At 48.4% G+C, this 21,516-nt stretch overlaps 1 protein-coding gene across 1 annotated transcript in view; it reads right to left on the bottom strand.

Annotated features, from left to right (window-relative positions):
- The window catches only part of LOC144752979 (E3 ubiquitin-protein ligase TRIM39-like), a 186,195-nt gene that overhangs the window by 68,232 nt on the left and 96,447 nt on the right, over positions 1 to 21,516 (bottom strand). The window contains exon 4 of the mRNA XM_078640787.1: positions 18,296 to 18,318. Coding sequence (XP_078496913.1) covers positions 18,296 to 18,318 — 23 coding nt within the window. The remainder of the gene's footprint in view (positions 1 to 18,295; positions 18,319 to 21,516) is intronic.

The raw sequence follows: 21,516 nt of genomic DNA, 5'->3' as shown, positions 1-21,516 counted from the left end.
CTCGAAGAGTTGGAAGAAACACGAGACCGAACGCGAACAATACCGACGAGGTAACGAAGGCCTTTTGGCCTTAAAGAAGTTGTTTTATCGATTCCGAACAGGAGACGTCGAAATCACATCCGAACCCAATGGCGGAAAAAAACAATCTGGGGATGGAGTCGATGCCCATGCGCACTGTAGTCCAGGGGAGGAGCCACCTATCTCGTGATACTTCGAAGACTCTTCCAGGACAACAATGTGCAATCATCCGGACCCAACACTAGGCGGCGATCTATGCAATAGATATGAATTTAGCAGCCCACATGCCTCGAACATAGTGTACATTCGCCTCACGAGCACCAAGCACTGTATGTAGTAGTATAGCACCTGCACTGAGAAGACCCGAGCACCGATACCCCGACACACGCTAAACCACTTCCTGTTTCCTCTTGCGTGACTGTTCCCAGCCTTCCCTACCGCCCCCTCCTCACTGTCGTATCTCAATCCCCTCACTCCCCGGTGAAGGTGGGGGCACTCTGAAGACCTTGTGTCAAGGACTAACCGCCCTGTATTCCTCTCTCCCTTATATTCCTCCGAGGAGTACCAGTGTTCCACCGGAGTAAAGACGACATCAGCCCCGGAGAAGAAACCCTCCAGACGACCTCGCCGCACCAAACCATCGTTCCTGTTAACCCTGCCCTACCCATCTATCCGGGACACTCTCATCCTACTCCCCTACGAAAAGACCATTGTCCTGAAGTCAATAAAAGTCGCTGATCATAGCTCATTATATCCGGCCTCCCAGCCTGTTATTCCAGTCCGCCCGCACCCATACTCCACAATAGGGAAATAGTGTTTACACTCAAATCAATTTGAATTTAAAATCAGCTGTAATGATGAAGTTGAATTTAAAGTTACAATTTTGAAAACACCACTTTTAGAAAGTTATTTTTGCACTTTTATAGAAATTATGCATTTTTCTGCTCAAACCATTTGTGCCTTTATACCAGTGTCCTGAGTCACATGACTGTGATTGGCTCACCTATTGTGGGTTGTGTATTCTTTCCAGACACTGAGCAAAGGATGTGAGGGGAAAGGTCCTGCCTGAGAGAATGGCTGGGGAGAAGCTGGACCCTACCCAAATTACATTTATAAAGATTCACACAAAGGAACCTGACATCAGACCTGGCCTTGCATTTGTCACCCTGGACAGTTTGGAGAAGACCAGGGGATGGGGAAGAACTGACCAGAACCAGTTTTAGGGTTCATTGGGGAATTTCCCCACCCAAAGCTGACACTAGTATTTATTTATTTGAAGGTTTTATATAGCGCAAACAAGACCCTTGAGGGGTATCAGAGCGCTTTACAAGGAAGATGTTGGACACAGGTGCATGCATAGAAAACATATACATATATGTGAATCTGATAACCGGAGATCATTAATAAAGACTGTTACTTATATCACAGTGGAAAGTACATAATTCAAGTGAGTTTTGCCATGAGAACCGCTTTCACTCCTTATTTGAAGTAGGCATTTTAAGGGTTCAATCTTGTTTCTGTAGGCAAAGCATTCCAGATCCTAGGAGCCAGAAGGTCAGGTTGTGCGTTTTCTTCTTGGCAAATCGTTGTGATTTCAGTAAAGGATTCCTGGAGCTCCTAGAGGACCTATTACCAGTGGAGAGTACCAGTTTCGGAGCTAAATAGCTCGGAATGTTGTGATGTAAGGCCTTGTGTGTCATACATGCAATTTTCAAATGAATTCTAGCTTCGAACCGTAGCTAGTTGAGGGCTCTAAGGTCTGGGGAGATGTGGGTGTTTCTTATTGAACCTGTGATGAGTCTTGCAGCTGAGTTGATAGCGGATCTTAGCGGGCTGTCGTTGACCTGGGGAGGCCGCAAAGGGCTACAGCCCCATATTCCACTCTTGGGATTACTAGGGCTTGAACTGCTTGTTTGAAGTAGTTTGCTGGCAGGAAGGGTTTCAGTCTTCTTAAGGTGTTCATGTGGAAATTTGCACCTTTGCGGAGACGCTGATATGTTGCTGCATCTTTAAGTTTCTGTCCAGTGTCACCCCCAATGATTTCGCTGATTCAACAATGAGCAGTTGTCCTTTGAGTGCTGTTAGGTGCTTCATCCATTCAAGGATGTTGGACGTTGGACGATTTGTGGTGCCTTTTGACTGGATTCCCTGTATGGGGCCCTGAGGAGTTCTATGATTAATCACGTATGAAAGCATTGACGAATGTAGGGGCAGTGATTCCCCTTTACGTCCATGTTGCTCATGTTGTGGGACTGGAGTCACAGAGTGCATCCCTGCATCATGGTGGTTCATATTTGACCCCAAAAGAAGGCCTTTTATCAATTGTAGGTCACAAATGACAGCCTATATGTAATGATTTGGGACACATGTGAAACGCTGATGAGTGGGATTACGTACTATCTTTGACACACAGAAATGGCATTTCGAATACGGGACACCCAAAACAGCCTCTGAGTACAGAGGTGACACACCCACCATCCATTTTCAAATTATAATCAGAACACTCCTGGTCGTGTGGAAGATTGAGAAGGGCTGTCATGCTGCTGGAAGGAGGAACTGGACCTGCTTGCCTTGATCACACAGGTTAGTCAGATGATGCCCTGTGTGAGTTACAGTGACACCACAAGCTTCCAGAGACCTCCCTGCAATTGCCCTGCTGACCAGTACCAACTTGACCTGCCTGGAATTGCTGTTGGCCACTGCCTGAAGCGATTCCTGATCCACAACAGGTGACCTCTGGTCCTGGACTGTTGGCTGGCATCAATGGAAGTGCCGCGTGCAGAAAACGTGAGAAACAGATGTTTTGGGTTCCTTTTTGGCAGTGAAGTCATTTCTTTGCGCCGAGAATGGACCGCCAGCGCAAAGCTCCAGTGGGACTTGATCTTCTCTACGACAACAACCGTTCACTTCAAATGAGAGGCCCCTGCCAACATGAAAGTGCTTGTTGCGCAGACTTGAGAAAGTAACTTTTTAGCGGGACTACTCTGGTCCCTGTGTCCAATCTTCACTCCATTGCTATCATCCTGAACTTGCAACTTTATCCCAGTTCCTTGTTACCAGATAACTGAAATTGGTGCTATGTGTTTCTCGGGGCTATTTCTACTAGCAACTTTAAAAATTAAAAACTTCAGTTCGATTTATTAGATTTATGTTGTTTTGGTATCATTTTATTAATTAAAATGTACTTTATGTTTCTAAATTGCTTTGGGATTTTATTAGTTTTGTATTCTTACTTTCTTACTTTTTCTGCTGAATAAATACTTTACACATCGCCTCGAAGTTAGGCCTGGCTGTTTTTGTGTCAAGATACCAGAGGGTTAGTGTGAGAAGTTGGCCTGATGTGCAGTGCTCACTATTCTAGTGATCACTATATATCAGTCCAAACAACCCTTATTGATGATTGGTTGTAAGTCAACCTTATAGACCAGCTATCCTAGTAGCATGGATACGAGCAGTCTAAGGCTAAGACTCTAGAGGGCGTGTTAAGCCAGCTGTTTTACCATCACATTACCCCTTGAACACCCAGTGAAAGGACACCACACAAGTTGTTATGAAAATAAACAGTGTATTTATTTATAACAAGACTACCCTGGCTCTTTATGAGACAGGGAGCTAAGCACACAACAAAACTCTTACGAAAATACTTTTAAGTTAGCACGTTACACAAATGCCCGAGGGGCACGAAAAACCATATACGCTAAAAGTGGAATGCGAATTACTAGCAGGTAAGTAACAGTTCTAATAGGCTTTGGAATCGCTAGGACTGGACTAGGGAATCGTTAGATTACTACTAGGAGGCCTAGGGGACTCGGGTGCAGAGTGTGCACTCTCACGCGGGATGCGGGACAAAGTCTATGGAAGCTAGAATTCACAAAGTTAGTGTTCATGGGCGAACCCGACCTGGTAGGGAGAAAACGACAGTGGATCCTGACCCTTGGATAGTGAGGCTATGCTGGGACACCGGAGTGCCGAAGTTACCTAGCCCAGGGGCTGCAGCTGCATAGGTCTGAAAAGACGTCGGGGATCTCGTTGCCGGACCAGGAGCCTGGAAGGAAGAAGTTGCTGGCAGGCGACCAGTGAAGAAAAGTTCGATGGATCCAAGCCTGGATCAAGGAAGAAGGAAACCTGAAAGCAGAGGGGACCAAGTTCTCGAATCACTAGCCAGTGATTAAGTGGGCACCAGGATGGCACCGGGCGAAGTCACCGCAGTCAGGTGAGTGGGCGCTGCTGGGCTCTGCAGTCTCTCGGACCAGGAGGCGTTGTCGGCGACCAGGATGGAGGTGCGAGCTGTCCCACGAAGGATGAAGTCGTTGGCGTCGAAGTTACCCAGGATTGGGCAACAAGCCTTGGCTAATTCAAGCCCACGCGGTGGACTCAAAATGGCGTCTTGAGTGGACCAGGAGGGTCCGGGGTGCTCCTCTTCTGGAAGGGAGCAAGGGCCAGTCTGGAGCAACCAGACCAGCAGCAGAAATGTCGTCGGGCGTCGTCAGGAAGGCCACAAGCCAACGGGCTAGTAGCCAAACAACGCGGTGAGCAGCGGAAAGCAGAAGGGCCCCACGCAGATCGTGGAGATGCTGGGGGGCTGCACTTCGGAGCTGGAGCTGCTCAGAGTCGGGGCTTCTCGGACCCCAAAGCACTCACCAGTAGATTACTCGGCGGGCTTGCTGGAAAGAAGTCGTGCAGTCTTGCAGATGGCCGGTCCCTTGAGGTCTCGTCGCACCCACGGTTCTCAGCTGGGCTGTAGAGGTGGGTAGAGGTCAGAGGTGCCAGGGAAGCCGGTTCTCGTCGAGCTGGGCAGTCGGATTCCGGAGGAAGGACTTACAGCAGACCGCAGTGTTCTTAGATGGTGCCTGCGGATGCAGGGTGACTACTCCTTAGTCACAAGGGAGAAATCTTAGGAAGAAGTCTTGAGTTCCTTTCGCAGAAAGTAGTTTCAGGATTCAAAGATGATCTGATTTGGAAGGGGGCCAGTCTCTACCTTTATCCTGTAAAAAGGGGCTGGCACGCGACTAAGTCCTGCCCTATGGGTGGGACTAGGAGGGGGGTGGTTACACCCACTTCCTTGGCGGGCTTTTCCCCAGCACAGGGTCTGGAGTGACCCTGGAACTGGTTCCAGCCAGCCTATGCACAGTGAGCACCGGGGTGCCACGTGCAGTCACCTTCCTCTAAAGCCCTGCCTACCTACAATACACAAAACCCTGTCTGGGACGGTGCTGGCACCGCCCCTGGCAGGAAACCCTTTGTCCTTATCTCCTGCTCTGGGAGGACTCCCAGCAGCAGGAGGGCAGACTTGTGTCTCGGTGGCAGCATCCATTTTGTGGATGCTAAGGCTCTGTCTGACTTTTAACCGGGTTATAGGTTACATGCATGTCGTGTCCCTCTAGAAGGGTGGAATGCTAACCCCGTCGCCAGAATTGGCGAGGGGTTAGTATTCCAATTCGTATGACACCTTACTCGACATGTTTTGATAAAGCGATACCAGAGTTGGCACATAACCGCGAGGATTATAATGCACTTAAGAGTATATGGTATGCGATATCATGGAAACGGCTAAGGGATGGATCCCGAAAGCCGCAGACAGGCTCAGCTCATGCCAGAGCACCATCTCACACGATTCCAAGCACTCTGCCTTCAGGATTGTTAAGGCCTGCCATAGGAGTGACTGATAGGAGATCTGTGTGTCCATTTTAGGGTTAGATATAGGTATACTATATCTAAAGCAAAGGGTGAGTACACCACCTTGCCCCAGCTGTCGTGCAGCCAGTTGTGTCAGTTTTAGTTAGTCAATCCAGGGGTGGCACAATACATGCTTCAGCCCCTGGGAGACTTCTGGGTGCACCTCAGCCCTGGGTACAGGGACTTGGAGAGGGCCCAGTGCCAATTCAGTACCTAAGTACAATTTGGATAGAGAGAACAGCTAGGCTGTGGGTCTGATTAGCAGGCCCACAGCCAGGGAAAGTCGTAAACCAGTGCAGCAAAAAGCAAAAATCTGGGTGATCATAGGATTGCAGACCCTACTCTCCTACAGTTAGGCACTGATTTAGTGATTTTTATGGCTCAACTATCAAGGATTGTGGTTGTTGCTTGAGTGGGGCTCTCACTCCTCAACTAATAACCCAATACATTAGAGGTGCAATAGATTGAGACCAAGTGAGACCACAGGAGGAGGTACTAGTGAGTCCACAGGATGTACAACAGAGAGAACACTAGTGAGACCATAGGAGGAGGTATAACAGCACAGATCTTGTAAAACTCCAGGAGGAGCTACAACACTGCAAAAGTTGGTGAGACCACAGGAGGAGGTATAACAGTGCAAAGACTGGGGAGTGGCTTCGCTGCGAAGCATAATGATGGCTAGATTGCTTAGCTCCGTGAACGCCCGATCACTTTCCTGAGATCCGCCACACTGATCCTGCATCCCTAAGGCTGGAGGGCCATCAGAACACCCGTGAACATTGCGGAGACTTAAATAGGACATCCCCTATTTATTTATTTATATGTTTGTATAGCGCTTGAATCGACTCCCAAAGGAGTATCTCTGCGCTTAAGCGGGCTTTGAGGAGGGTTGAGGACACTAGCATGCTCAGTCAGTTTGAAACAGAAAAGTCTTTAACAGTTTCCTAAATTTTGTGTGTTCTGGACAGAGTCTATGGGAGTCAGGGAGATCATTCCAGAGGCGTGGGCCAAGGTAAGAGAGGGCCTTCCCTCCCAATCTTGCCCTCTTAATGATTGGTATCTCGAGAAGATTTTTACTGCTGGAACGAAGAGCATGTGAGGGAGTGTAAGGTAGGAATTTGTCCGCCAAGTAGGAGGGGCCCATATTTTGGAGTGCTTTGTGGATAGTACAACAAGTTTTAAACTTGATCCGTTGGCGGATGGGCAGCCAATGGAGCTTCACCAACAAAGGTCGCGAAGGTGACCTAGGTGGCGCATTCTGGACCAGTCTGGCCGCTGGACTACTTGCAGTCTCCTTAGTAAAGAGTCATTAGCAGAAATCAGCAGCCCATTACAGTAGTCCAGGCGACTGATGACCAGAGTTTTTCGGGTGGAGTCAGGGAGTAGAGGAAACACTCTTCGGAGCATTCCGATTATGTGGAAGCATGAACCAGCTGTTTGAGTCACCTGCTCTTTTAAACTAAGGGCCTGATCCAGGCGGACACCTAGATTTTTAACAACAAGCTTGGGGACAGGGTTAGGACCCAGATCTGATGGCCACCATTCAGGAGTCCACAGAAGAGGGGCCTCGCCAAACAGCATCACCTCTGTCTTTCCTACATTACATTGTAGATAGTTGTTTACCATCCACTGGGACACAGCACGCATTCCATCAGAGAGGCCTGTTGGATCGTGGTTGTGAGTTTACTGAATGGAAAGAAGAGCTGCGTGTCGTCAGCATATGAGACGGGGATGAACCCGTATGTCCTTAGGAGACTGGCCAAGGGGGCGACATATATGTTGAAAAGCGCGTAGGGCTCAAACAGGAGCCCTGTGGCACCCCCTTAGTCAGTTCCATGGGGGTCAAGCGATACGGGCCGAGAATGACACTCTGCGAGCACCCCGACAGAAAACTCCTCATCCATGGCAGAGCTGGCCCCCTTAGCCCCACCTCTTCCAATCTGCTGAGCATGATGTCATGGGACATCGTGTCGAATGCCGTGGATAGGTCCAACAGCACCAGAATCATAGAGTGTCCTTTGTCAAGGGACATTCTGATGTTATCGTCACTGAAAGAAGTGCAGATTCATTGTTCGTTGCTGTGGTTGGGCCTAAACCCGGACTGGGAATGATCTAAACATCCAGTTTGTTCGATAAAGTTAGATAGATGGGTGTTAACGTGCTTCTCCGTGAGTTTGCTCAGATACGGAAGAAGTATGATGGGGAGGAGGTTCGACAGCTCTGACCATGGGATATTGGAGTTTTTCTGAATGGGTCTCACCTGGGCCGTCTTCCATTCCTGTGGCACCAGACCATGTGTGAGGGAGAGGTTGACAAGGGACTGATCTATATGGCCTAGTTGTTTAACCAGGGATGGGAGGATTTTAGCGGGGATATAGTCAGATGGTGAGCTAGATTTGATCTTGCACATTAATGGTTCAACCTCAGTTATAGGGATGGCAGGGAAATCACTGAGCAGCACATGGTTGACCGATTTGAGAGCATGTGAGGACTCAGAGTTGCTCACCGAATTTCCAGTCATCAAGATTTTATCATATATCACCTCAATCTTATGGGAGAAATAAGAAGAAATATCGTCATACATTTTTGAGAGGAAAGTTCGATGCTTTCACAAGCCTTAAGTTTGTTTGATGAAGGTTTGTAAAATTTGATACAGCATTTTAGATGAGTTTCCAGCTCGCGTTAATTGTGATGATATATGCACCTTCAGTGCAGTCTTAATCTTTTTATGATAGTTGGTCAAAGAAAGTTGGTATTGGTTTCTGTCCGCCTCAGTATGTGGGGTCCTCCAGACCCTTTCTAACTTCCTACAGGCTTGCTTTTGTAGGCGCAGTTGATCTGTGAACCACGCTGTTTGGCACTGATTAGGATGGTTCACACAGACTTTTAGGAGGGCTATCTGGTTGATGGCTTTGGCAATAGCCGAGTTATATTTAGATAGGGCTGTCTCAATATTGTCAGCAGCTTCAAACTGAGGTTCAGTGAACACACTTTGAAAGTTGTCTGCTGAGACCTTATGCCACTGTCTCCGTGAATAAGATGTGGCCGGGATCCATTTTTTGTGTACAATGAGGTCATACATGTGGAATTCAATGATGGAGTGGTCTGACCAGTTCACTTGTCTTGGGGGTTCACATTTAATTGTGGTAGAATTGGAGAATACCATGTCCAATGTGTGGCCGGCTACATGTGTGGGGCCTACATTATGTTGAACTAGTCCTAATAGGGAAAGGTCGGTCAGGAGTGTCTGAGCATCCAAATTTTCAGTACGGTCACTAAGGACACCCCCCTACCGTAGGGATGTCCTATTTAAGTAGTAAGGGAGGGCTTCCAATACCTTGACATCTATATCGCGTCCCATTCATGGGTTTGCTACGAACGCAACCTACTCCCGCCCCTGCAGAGACTGAAGTGCGATGTGGCCAGCTGGAAGGTGCTCCCATTTTCTTTACTGGGTAGGGCTGCACTGTTCAAAATGATGTCACTACCACGGTTCTTCTACGCGGTCCAAAATTTCCCAGGTCCTGTCCCGGCACAGCAGTTCAAGGAGATTGAAGGCCTCCAGAGGGAGTTGCTTTGGGATGGCCGACCCCACACAGCTTTGCAAAAACTAACTCTGAGTTGGTATGACGGAGGGATCGCACTCCCAGATGTCAACAAATACTACTGGGCAGCGCATCTGATTGCAATTAATCACTGTACATAATGCTGCTGGGATGATCCAGCCTCTAGGATGGACAAATGTCTACTGCCAGGTGGTACCTACAATTCAGCCTTATACGCCAAGCCTCAGAAATTTCACCACTTGAAGTATGGGGTGGGACTGGAAACTCACTCTCGCTGCTCCTCTGTGGGACTCGGAACAGCTGGGTGCCCTGAGGACCACGAAGGGGTTTGACAAGTGGGATCTGATCGGAATCACAAAGATTGGAGACCTGTGGAAAAAGGGTGAGGTCATGTTTGCATATTTGAAACAGGAACACGAGCTGGCCGCTACAGAACACTATTGGTACTTGCAGGTGAGACATGCGCTAAGGTCATGTCTGCCAAAGGGCGACTCTCCCCCAGAATCCTCGCCATTGGAGGACAGATTGCTCAATGGCTATCTGCTGACGAAAGCAATACCCCAGGCTTATAAAAAGTTGATTAATAACACCCAGGACCCCCTCGAATTGGTCCGAGAACACTGGGAGAGGGATGGGCTGGAGCTAGATGATGAGGAATGTCAGGAAGCGGTGACCTGTCCCCGCGAGGTCGCAATCTCTTCTAGATTGCAGCTGGTCCAACTTAAGATTCTCCACAGAATATACATCACAGGCCTAAACATGTCAGAATGGGTAAAACAGGCGAGGGATTGTGCAGAAGGCACTGCGGCCTAATAGGTGCATTTATGCATACTGTGTGGGAATGTGTCACTATCCAGTCTTACTGGAAGGGAGTTCATGATTGTATTGGTGATGTCTTGTGGGTACGAATCGGACTCAAAGCCAAAAGATGCTTGCTGGATGTATAGGAACCTACTGACTTAAATAGTAAGGACAAAATATGGGTCACTCTGGGGTTGATGGTGGCCAAACGAAATATAGCCCAGTTGTGGGGTTCCGGGTTATTGCCTGGAGTTGCGACCTGGAAAGAAGACATGGACTGGTGTATGCTCAGAGAAACACCGTATACGTTGCACGGGGCTGTCCCCTAAAGTGGTCTTTCATGTGGTGCAAATGGAATACATTTTGTGGCAACATTTGTGTCCTACCCTGTACATACTCGAAGATCCGGCGACTCCATAAAGGTTATAATTGAGTGATTCAAAGAATAAGCACATGATGTAACTATCCATGTATGTATATTTGAGACTGGTAGTTTCCCTTTTATTTGTCTATAACAAATGTTGACTCTCTACTGTTTAATAAAAAGAATTTCTAAAAAATAAAATAAAACAGTGCAAAGACTAGTGAGACACAGCACAAGTAAGACAGTGAGAGACCTAGAAAGACCACAGGAAGCATAACTGAGCGAGACCCATTAAGACCACAGGAGGAGGTATAACTGAGCGAGACCTAGGGGACTACAAGAGGAGGTACAACAGAGCCAGGCCTTGTGAGGCCATAACAGGGGGTCAGCAGAGCGAGGCCTGATGACAGCACTGCAGGATACAACAGAGTCAGGGCTCATAAGAATTTTAGGAGCCATGCAACAGAGCAAGTCCTTGTGAGAGGACATGAAAGGAAAATAGAGCTATGCCTCATGGGACTATAGGAAGGAACCGCGTCTACTGTACTTCTTCAGGGCCGTGCCGATCTGGGTTCCGACAGCGTATTTTAAAGGGCTCAGAGCAATGGTCGTCATCTCTTTCTGTGGGGTAAGGGCAGACGCAGAGTAGCCCTAGACACACTCATGAGCCCCCGGGCGGAGGGAGGGCTAGCCGTCCTGGATTATGAAATGTATTATCTAGCAGCCCAGCTCCAATGGCTTACACAATGGGTGGCGAGGGCCACTAGGGAAGAAGGTGGACCCGGAGAGATGTTGGGTCCCCTGCTTGTCCTATCCCGCATAGTAATACGGCTCCCGCTCGGGACCACACACCTTACCCTGGAATTTGCTGCAGCCCGGAAATGCTGGAACAGATACCTGCGGAGACTGACTATAAGGACCCCTTACGCCCCAGACATACCGCTGAAGATGTGTAGGGCCCTACCGCATGGGGGCACCTGGTAGAAATTTGAGACATGGAAACAGCAGGGATTACTGACAATAGGGGACCTTTACGAGGACGGAGCCCTGATACCTTTTGACGATCTATGAGCCCGATATGACCTGCCAGCTGGCGACTTTCTACAATACACCGCATGACACATGAATCCCTGTCACCAATGGCAGCCCTGAAGCTTAAATGGGAACGGGACATAGGGAAGGACATCCCAGATGCAGCATGGAGTGGGATAGTAGAGAGGGGCTGGAAAAGCACAAGAAATGCACGATTTCAGTTAGTGCACTTTCACATCCTACATGGAGCATACTTAACACCAGCCCGGTTGCATAAATATTTCCCGACCCAGTCTGCATCCTGTCCGAGGTGCGCAACGGCTGAAGCGGATTTTAAACACATGTTGTGGGACTGTCCATCTCTTGACCTCTTTTGGAGGGAGGTGACGGCCCTGTTGATGGATGTAACTGAGAGAGACTTACAACCCTCCATGGCACATTGTATCCTACATTGGTTTCCCCACACCTCAAAGAACAAAATCACTAGCAAATTCATAGATTTGGGATTCCTATTGGCCAAAAGAACTATAACCTCCCATTGGAAAGCGAAAAAGGGCCCTAGTATAGATAAGTGGAAGGCGGAATTTCGAAAGTGGGCTGAGTGTGAGGGCACTGTCCGGTTACAAATTGCACGTAGAACGGGCAATGAGAAGGCATTGGAGAGGGTGAGAGCCTGGGAGAGACTAGTTATGGACTTAAATCCCCTGAAGATGCAGATGATGATGTCCGAGTGGATAGCCCCGAGGCACACACCACATAGCACAACACAGTAGGCGGTAGGGTTGCACTATAGATTATCGGCGAAGTGCTGCACCCGCCCCACATGTGGGACGCTTAATGCCACAGCGCTTTCATTTCATGATTTTGGCCCCTCAGGGCAGCGGCGAATACTCCACTATGACACGCCTGGGGGGTTGGGGAGGGAAGGAGGGAGGTGGATGGGAGTGACCGAGTTGGGGCTGGGATTGGGGTTGGGGGGCAGTTGAGAATGGATACTAGCACGGCACCGCTCACAAACTGCGCCAGGACTGGAAGATCGAGACAGCTGCAGACAAAGCAATAGACTTAACAGTATAAATGATTCTGTTTCTTACTGAGTACACTGGGGACTGCCGATATACAAGATTATTATGACACGTACTAGTACTGCATTGTAAGTTGGCAACAAAACAATAAAAACTATGTTTAAAAAAAAAAAGAGACAATAGGAAGGAACAACAGAGCAAGACCTCGTTAGACAGGGAAATACCTTGTAAGAACAGAGAAGGGTGCACCGGAGACAAGCCTGGTCAGACTACAGGGGAGTATAACCAAGACAGGACTTGAGATCACAGGAAAGGACAGCTGAGACAGGTCTCAAAAACAGGAGGAATATGATGGAGCGAGACCTCAGCCAGGCCTTACAACACCACAGGAGGGGAGAGCATACCTAGGCCTCAAGGCTGGAGGAGGGTACAACAGAGACAAGGGAATGAGACTACAAGAGGGGTAACAACAGAGGCAGGACTCATGAGATCACAGGATGTCTACAAACATCAAGCAGATTTTACAGGAATCTGTACTTTTTTATTTTAGGAGTTTTATATAGCGCAAACTAGATCCGAGAAATCGGGTTTCCGAGCGCTTTGCATGAGCACCAGTTTCGTTACAGAAGGACACATACATTTTTGTTAGGCACAGGAAGATTAAATGATTTTCCCAGAATCAGAATCACAGGATGTTGAGCGTCGTTGCTGAGACTCGAACCCGGTTCCTCAGGTTCGAGGGCGACCGCTCTAGCCGTAAGGTTACATCCTCTCCCCAGAAGGCTCAGTTCTTCTCTGGACTGGCCCTTACCCCCAACTCTCTTTCAATGATCCGGAGACACGTTCTATGTCCTACTACTCTCAGATCACATCATTTCTCAATTGATGAATCCCTGTTTCTAATAAATAACCAAGCTCCAAATCTGTACCCTCTCCCTAGTTCAATCCCCCCCTCTCTTTCATTCACTGACGAGTCAAACAATCATAAGCGAGCAGCAGAGTCTGCAGTGCTTATGGAAGTGCAACTGTGAGTTTAAAGCAAAGCTGGAATAACCAAAATAGAAACCGGCCTCCCTCTCTTTTTGTAAAAACTTCGGCTAATTCTTCTTAATACTTTTTGTGTCTCATTTACTGGCAGCTGCCAATATTAGTGAGTCCTATGAGGCATAGAAATTCTGCACTTTTCTAGAATCTAACCCCATCTTATTTGACACATTCTGCCCAAACAGATAACAACACAAGCCATGAAGAACTTATGTTTGTTGATGTTTTTCACTAATAAATTTGAGACACTAGTTGTGCATATATGGACAGGGTTGGACCACACACACTCACTGATGTCTGCCATGCAAAGGATATATTAAAGGCCCAAAAGTATATAAGTGGCAATCAAAGATGAGTGAAAGGGTAAGCCATTTTGGCAAAGTGCCTTATTGTGGAAAATGATTATTTGATTATGATAATAATGCTTAATAGAAGTTGGAGTCAGGAATAAGTAGACTGCACCTGGCTGCATTACATAAAGTGCCTCTTTAAATGTTGTGTCATGTTAAAACGATTTCCAAAGATGGTCACAGGTAAGACGACAGAAGAAGAGGAAGGCAGGCTTGGATAAGGAGGAGAACATACAGGTCTTGAGTTGCTTCTGAAAACTTAAGTGGCTTTGAGTCGTTCTTAGCGAAGATAGCAAAGAGTTCCCTAGGGTTGGGGCAAAGACATGGAAAGAACCTCCGCCCAGTCTGCTGGACGCAAGGTTCTCATAGGGGAATAAAACTGCATCAGAGCAGCAAGACTTGGACTCTCACTTCACTACTAAAATCTCAAGAAGACAAACGCGTTATATATTTTAAATCTTGTTCATACCTTGAACCTTTCTGGGCCACAACAGCCAAACAGCCAGGCGCACACTCCTTGTGAAACTGACTGGAACATCACTTCTTGGATCAGTGTTGAAACCATGTGCAATTATTTTGTGTTGTCCACCGCCATCATGGATTATTTCATTAAAGGATCCAGAAGGCGTGTATCTGTTAAGGCTTTGTGGAGATTGCATTGTTAGCTACACAACAGAATACATCATTGAGAAGTATGATCTCTCATTAAGCTCTGTTAACAATGAGTTTGCAAGTCCAGCCTGTGAACAAGCAGCACATGCTTGTGTGTTACCTCATGATGAAGGTTTGGAAAATTATTTACAGGTTCAAGGATTGACATGAGGCCCTTGGAAGGATCCCTCGGAAATGGACACTCCACAGGAAATAAAGATGTAGGGGGCAGTCTCTGCAGGTGAGGGAAGGTGGCTGAGTGGGCTGGAGTCAGCCCCTCCCCCCATAGGAACGGAGATGTGTGGAGACAGACATCCTGGCCAACGGTTTGACCACGATGCAATAGTTGTATAGAAATGTCTCTATCTTATTTTAGAATTGAAAGATTACAATAAACTGATGCCCCTGAACCATACCCTATGTTTTCAATGATGTATGCGAAACAGCCTTAACAACTTGGCCTTAATCATGCATGCGGTTTCACCGCAAGCTAAAGCGGTCGGCGTGGCAGCTGTGTGAGCGGATGGGAGAGGAAACGGAAGGCATGCAGCAGGAAGGATGGTCCAGAACGTGGCTTGGTAAGTTGGGCTTGGGGAGGTGGGGTAGGTTTTAGGGGTGGGGGCTGGTTTTACAAATCAGGGAGGGGGATGTAGTGTCCTCCGACGCGGGGTAGCGGTACAGTCTACCCGCGTCGGAGGCTTCACGCTAGCGCTAGCGCGTGTCGTCACGCGCCAGCTATAAATAAAGAGGTTTGGCCTGGCTCAGGCAGTCAGGACCACGCGGTTAAGTAAATAAGCTGCCTCATGTCATTACTGCGGCCGCGGTGCTAATAACACGCGCGCACACGGCCCCTCCCCCATCACACTGGCGACAAGGAGCAGAAACGAAGACCGTCCTGGAGTCAATTGTGCGGGTCAAGGATGAACTTTTGGTTGACAGCAGCGGTTGTCAGATCCGAGGCCCGCGACTGGTGATCCCATCAAGCCTGGCTCAACAAGCCGTGGACCTCGCACACAGGGGACATCAAGGCATGGTAAAAACAAAGAGTCGGCTGAGGGCCAAGGTGTGGTTCCCGGGGATGGACCCACTGGTTGAACAAACAGTCAGAACATGCTCATAGTGCCAGGCATCAAGCCAACCGGATGGCCCTCCCCCCGTCATCACTGAAGAAAACCCCCAACGGCCATGCGAGTGAGTGGACGCTATGCCCTGGTGATCATCGATGACTACACGAAGTACCCCGAAGTCAAGATTGTAGGAAGTCAGACAGCCACGGAAGTGATTACAAAACTCGAGAAAACCATTGCTACCCACAGAATATTCGAAGTGGTGAAGACAGACAAAGGCCCACCCTTCCATGGACAAGAACTTGCAGACTATCTCAAAGCCTGGGGAATTCAGCACCGGAAAGTAACCCCGCGCTGGCCCCAAGCCCCAAGCAACAAAGTAATGCGCATGCGGATGGATCACCACTCGAGAGGGCCACATACAGTTTCCTGAGAGAATACCGTTTGACGCCCCATCTCACGACCAGGCAGCTCCGGGACCGGCAGGCATGGGCCGAGTAGTGCGAAACACCATCCCGCATCACCCAAGCTGGTCCGGTCTCAGATTGAAGCTGAAAAGGTCCTAGGCAACAGGACCATCTCCAATGACCAAGCCAGCGCCGACTGACAACCCCGGATGTCGGTCATTCAAGTAAGAGAGAGAGTCTATGTCAAGGACAGGTACCCTGGGAGCAAGTTCTGGCTTCCGTTCGAACATCATCCATGGACAGTTATCCTCCGAACCGGCACTATGATTACAGCCAGAAGTGGAACCGAGGAAATCACACGCAACATCGCTTTCTTCAAAAAGGTACACGCCGGAACTCCAGACCAGCAGCTATCGGACAACCTGGAAGTCAGACCACGTCAACAGCCAGGGGATAAAGGAACAGATGGTGACCAAGGAACGACCCCCACTGAAGATGTGGACCGATCCGACCATGGCACCCCTTCACTGTTTGGAACGCCAGCCGGAGTACTGCCAAATTCCCCAGCGAGATCCCCGGAGGGTGAAGTCTCGCAGGAAATGACCCGGTCATTGCCATCCTCACGGGGAGATATGGCCTGAGAAGCAATCCCGCTCCAGCCTCCCGGCTGGCAGACTTCATGGTGTGACGAACCAAAGACCGGAATTCTAGTGACTGGTAACAGGTCTACATATTCAATGTTTCGCTTGTTGTTTACTAAAGGTTGGAAGGAATGTAGTGTCCTGCAACGCGGGATAGCGGTGCAGTCTACCTGCGTCTGAGGCTTCACGCTAGGGTATACATAAAGGGGTGTGGTCCGGCTCTGGCAGTCAGGACAACGCGGTCAAGTAAATAAGCTGCCTCATGTCATTACTGCGGCTGCGGCGCTAATTACACGTGCGCACGCGGCCCCTTCCCCATCACAGGGGACTGGGGTTGGAGTCGTTTTTAGGGGGCTGAGTTTTAGGGCTCAGAGGAGGGGGCAGGAAAGGGGCAGTTTACAGGCCTAGGGGGTAGTTGGGCTGGGAGTGGTGCGGGTAGGTATTAGGTGGTGGGGGCTGGGTTTAGGGCTCGGGTGGGGATGCTGGGGTCGCAGTAGTTTTTTGGGGCAAGGGTACAGGTTTCAAGGCTCAGGATTGGCGGTCGGGGTAGTTTACAGGGCTGAGGCGGGTAGAATACACTGCAGGAGAGATACATTTTAGGGGTTTAGGCAGGGGTGTGTTCTTTACCACAGATGTCCCTTTACCAACCATGTCTTTGCCACAAAATTGTGTGTTAAACCCATTCGTTGCAGAGGCGTGCATGGTAAAGACGAGTTTGTGGTTTAACCTGCGTGGTTCAGGCATGCGTTGTCAAGAGAAGCATTGTTCACAACATGTGACTGATGACGATGATCCATTGATGTTTATTGTTTGAATCTGTATTGTTACCAAAAAATGATAAATATAGTCTTTGAAAAAATTGATTGAAATGAGGCTTCGGAAGACACACAAGGAAGTCTCTGAGGACTTGAAGAAGGATTTGCTGCCTGGAATGAGTGGTCAGTGAGGTTTGAGGATTGAAATGAGGCTTCTGAAGACTCAAGAGGATGCTACGGACTGGAGGGAGGTCACTGCAGACCGGAAAGAGATTTATTAGGACCAGGAGAAGATTTGAGGATTACAATGAGGTTTATGAGAACTGGACGAGACCTCTTCTCATTGGAGGGAATTTACTAATGAATGAGGGCTGAATATTGCTTTAATGACATTTCAATGATGTCTGGAGTCACTGAAGGGATGTTTTGAAGACTGGCATCCTAGTTAGGGAATCTTGAATGAGTTTTTGCACAATTCCTAATTGAGGAAAATCTGACCGTAAGTTTCCAGAATGTGCTTGAGTTTTGTGTGTGTTCAGGGCACCCTTCAGAATACTTCAGTCAAGTTTTAAAGATATAAATATGTTTGTGAGGACAGCATCTCATTTCTGTAGCAATTATTTCAGGACTCAAAGGAGTTTTCCGACGACTTGAAGGGATTTATGAAAATGTAAGAGAGTTTCCTGATGACACAGGGGGTTTTCCGTGGACTTACACTTTCAGGGGTATGAAAGGAATTTTCTGAGGACTTAAGGTTATTTTTGGAGGATGCAAAGTGATTTTATGAGAATCTGTAAGTTTTGTAGCACTTTGTGTGAGCTCAGTAGTGGCATTTACACACAACAGCAGTGAGACCTGCTCCTTACACAATGACAGGATGATAATAAACCAGCCTTACCTGCTTAGGGTGCTTCTGGCATCCTGCAAAACAGAGAAACAAACAGTGTAAAATCAGTTTCCACAGGAGATGTTACATTTATGGCAGTATTTTTAGTAGTGAAACACTTAACTACCTATGGTTAGAAAACAGTGACAGGGATTTACATGACGCAGCCCATTTTGTGGTTTCGCATGACTAAGCACAGAATGTGATATTCTGAATGAGGTCACATGACATAGCAGAAACTGATATTCTGAATGGTAATGACATAGCACGGTGTCATTCTGAATGGAGTCACAAAAACACAGCACATTCTGATATTCTGAATGGAGTCACTCGAGAGGTTGTATGATGTTCTCTACAGGGTCACATGCATGGATATAATGAATATGCTACTTACCAGTATGCATCTGTTCTTGGCATGTAGGGCTGCTAACATTCATATCTATTGCATAGATCGCCGCCTAGTGTTGGGTCCGGATGATTGCACATTGTTGTCCTGGAAAAGTCTTCGAAGTATCACGAGATAGGTGGCTCCTCCCCTGGACTACAGTGCGCAGGGCATCGGCTCCATCCCCAGATTGTTTTTAGCCATTGTGGCAGAGATGGAGTGAAATAGTGTAAATGATGTCCATGCTAATGATGAATGCAAGAGAGTGTCTGCAGCCGCTACGGGCACCGGGGAGGAGGGCGGGCGATATGAATGTTAGCAGCCCTACACGCCAAGAACAGATGCATACTGGTAAGTAGCATATTCAGTTCGAGGCATGTGGGCTGCTAAATTCATATCTATTGCATAGAATACACAGCAGTCCCTCCATTATGAGCGGTTGCCCGTGCCAGCTGCAGAAGCTTGAAAAAGTGTTTTGAGAACAGCCTGTCCTACAGCTGCTTGCTGTTTGGAATGCACATCTACACAGTAATGTTTGGTAAACGTGTGTGGTGTAGCCCAAGTGGCTGCTCTACAAATGTCTTCCAAGGGAATGTTCCCCAGGAAAGCCATGGAGGCCCCCAATTTGCGTGTGGAGTGCGCCCTTGGGGGTATTGTTAAAGTGCGTTTAGCTTTTTGATAACAGATTTGAATGCACTTAACGATCCATCTGGCTATTCCTGCTTTGGAAATGGGGTTGCCTTTGTGCTGTGGTGAGAAGGCAACAAAAAGTTGTTGTGTCTTTCTAAAGTGTTGAGTTCTGTCAATGTAGTACATTAGCGCCCTCCTAACGTCTAATGTATGAAGCATTCTTTCTGCTACTGTTTGTGGGTTTTGGAAGAATGCAGGCAGGTCAATAGTTTGGTTGATATGAAACTGTGACACCACTTTTGGAAGGAATTTGGGGTTAGTGCGGAGCACTACCCTGTTAGAATGAATTTGGATGAATGGCTCTTGGATTGTGAGCGCTTGCAGCTCGCTAACACGTCTGAGCGATGTGATAGCAATGAGAAAAGCCACTTTCCACGTCAGAAATTGAATTTCGCAGGAGTGCAGTGGCTCGAAAGGTGGGCCCATCAGCCTAGTGAGGACTACATTGAGGTTCCACACTGGAGCTGGTGGTGTTCTTGGAGGAATGACTCGCTTCAGTCCCTCCAGGAAGGCTTTAATGGCAGGCACCCTGAAAACAGAGAGGTGCTGCCTATTCTGGAGATAAGCCGCTATGGCGGATAAATGTATCCGAATGGAAGCGTACGCTAGATTGCATTTGTAAAGATGTAACAAATAGCAGATGATGTTAGGAATGGATGCATCTAGCGGGTTGATATTGTTGTCAGTACAGTAAATGACAAACCGCTTCCATTTCGCCGCATAGCAAGCTCTGGTCGTGGGCTTTCTTGCCTCTCGGATGATGTCCATGCATTCTGGAGGCAGGTTGAGGTAGCCAAATTCTAAGACCTCAGGAGCCAGATCGCCAGATTGAGCTGTTGCGGATCTGGATGCTGATTGTCGCCATGGTTCTGCGTCAAGAGCCTGGATGTGAGATGCAGCCTTTGATGCGGTACCACGGAAAGTTCTAGAAACGTGGTGTACCATGGTTGGCGTGCCCATGTTGGAGCAACCAGGATGAGAGTCATCGAGTGTTGCTTTAGCTTTCTTGCCACCAGCGGAATGAGAGGCGCTGGGGGAAAAGCGTACGCAAATTTGCCTGACCAGTTCATCCATATCGCATTCCCTTGCGATTCCGGGTGAGGGAACCTGGCGGCAAAGCTTTGGCATTTTGCGTTTTCCCTTGTGGCAAACAGGTCTATCTCTGGATGACCCCACTGCTGGAAGTACGGGTGGAGTACTGATGGATGTATCTCCCACTCGTGCATTTGATGGCTGTATCTGCTGAGCAGATCCGCCATCTGATTGTCCTTGCCCGGGAGGTGTTCTGCCATGAGGAAGATGTTCCTCTGAATGGCCCACTTCCACATGCTCTGAGCCAGATGAGACAGCTGTGGTGAGTACCGCCCTGCTTTTGGATGTAGTACATGGCTGTCATGTTGTCCGTCCGGATCAACACGACCTTGTTGCACAGATGTACTTTGAAGGACTTGAGCGCCATGAAGATTGCCATCAATTCCAGGTAGTTGATGTGCAATCGTTGTTGCTGGGTTGACCACAGTCCCTGCACCGTGTAGTGGAGCACATGCGCTCCCCACCCTTGGAGAGATGCGTCCGTTGTTAGGACAATCTGTGGCACAGGCTCTTGGAACGGTCGTCCCTTGCAAAGGTTGTGTGGATTCCACCAATACAGAGAGTTGTATGCCCGACCGGTCACCAACACTAGGTCTGTCAGTTGTCCCTGAGCCTGTGTCCATTGATTTGCCAAGCATTCTTGGAGGGGACGCTGTGCAACCTTGCGTGCGGGACTATGAAGATGCAGGAGGCCATCATGCCTATCAACTGCATGAACACTCTCGCTGGCAGGGAGTGTTGCGGTCTGAACCTTTGGATCAGCGACTGAATGCTGTTGATTCTGACTGTGTTTGGCTGAGCCATAGCAGTCAGGGTGTTTATTGTCGCGCCCAGATACTGCCGCACATGGGCTGGTTGAAGGTGCGACTTTGGGTAGTTTAGGGAGAACCCCAGGCTGTGAAGGAGTTGAATAGTGTGGGACATGTGTGAGGCGCACTTTCTTTCCGACTTTGCTTGAACGAGCCAGTCGTCGAGGTACGGGTAGACATGTATGTTTTGTCTCCTGAGGTGCGCCGCCACTGTCGCCAGACACTTTGTAAACACTCTGGGGGCAGTAGTCACCCCG

The sequence above is a fragment of the Lissotriton helveticus genome, chromosome 5_1 (assembly GCF_964261635.1).
Source record: "Lissotriton helveticus chromosome 5_1, aLisHel1.1, whole genome shotgun sequence".
Taxonomy (NCBI): domain Eukaryota; kingdom Metazoa; phylum Chordata; class Amphibia; order Caudata; family Salamandridae; genus Lissotriton; species Lissotriton helveticus.
The sequence above is the reverse complement of the archived record's forward strand: the minus strand, read 5'-3'. Positions and strand labels throughout refer to the sequence as shown.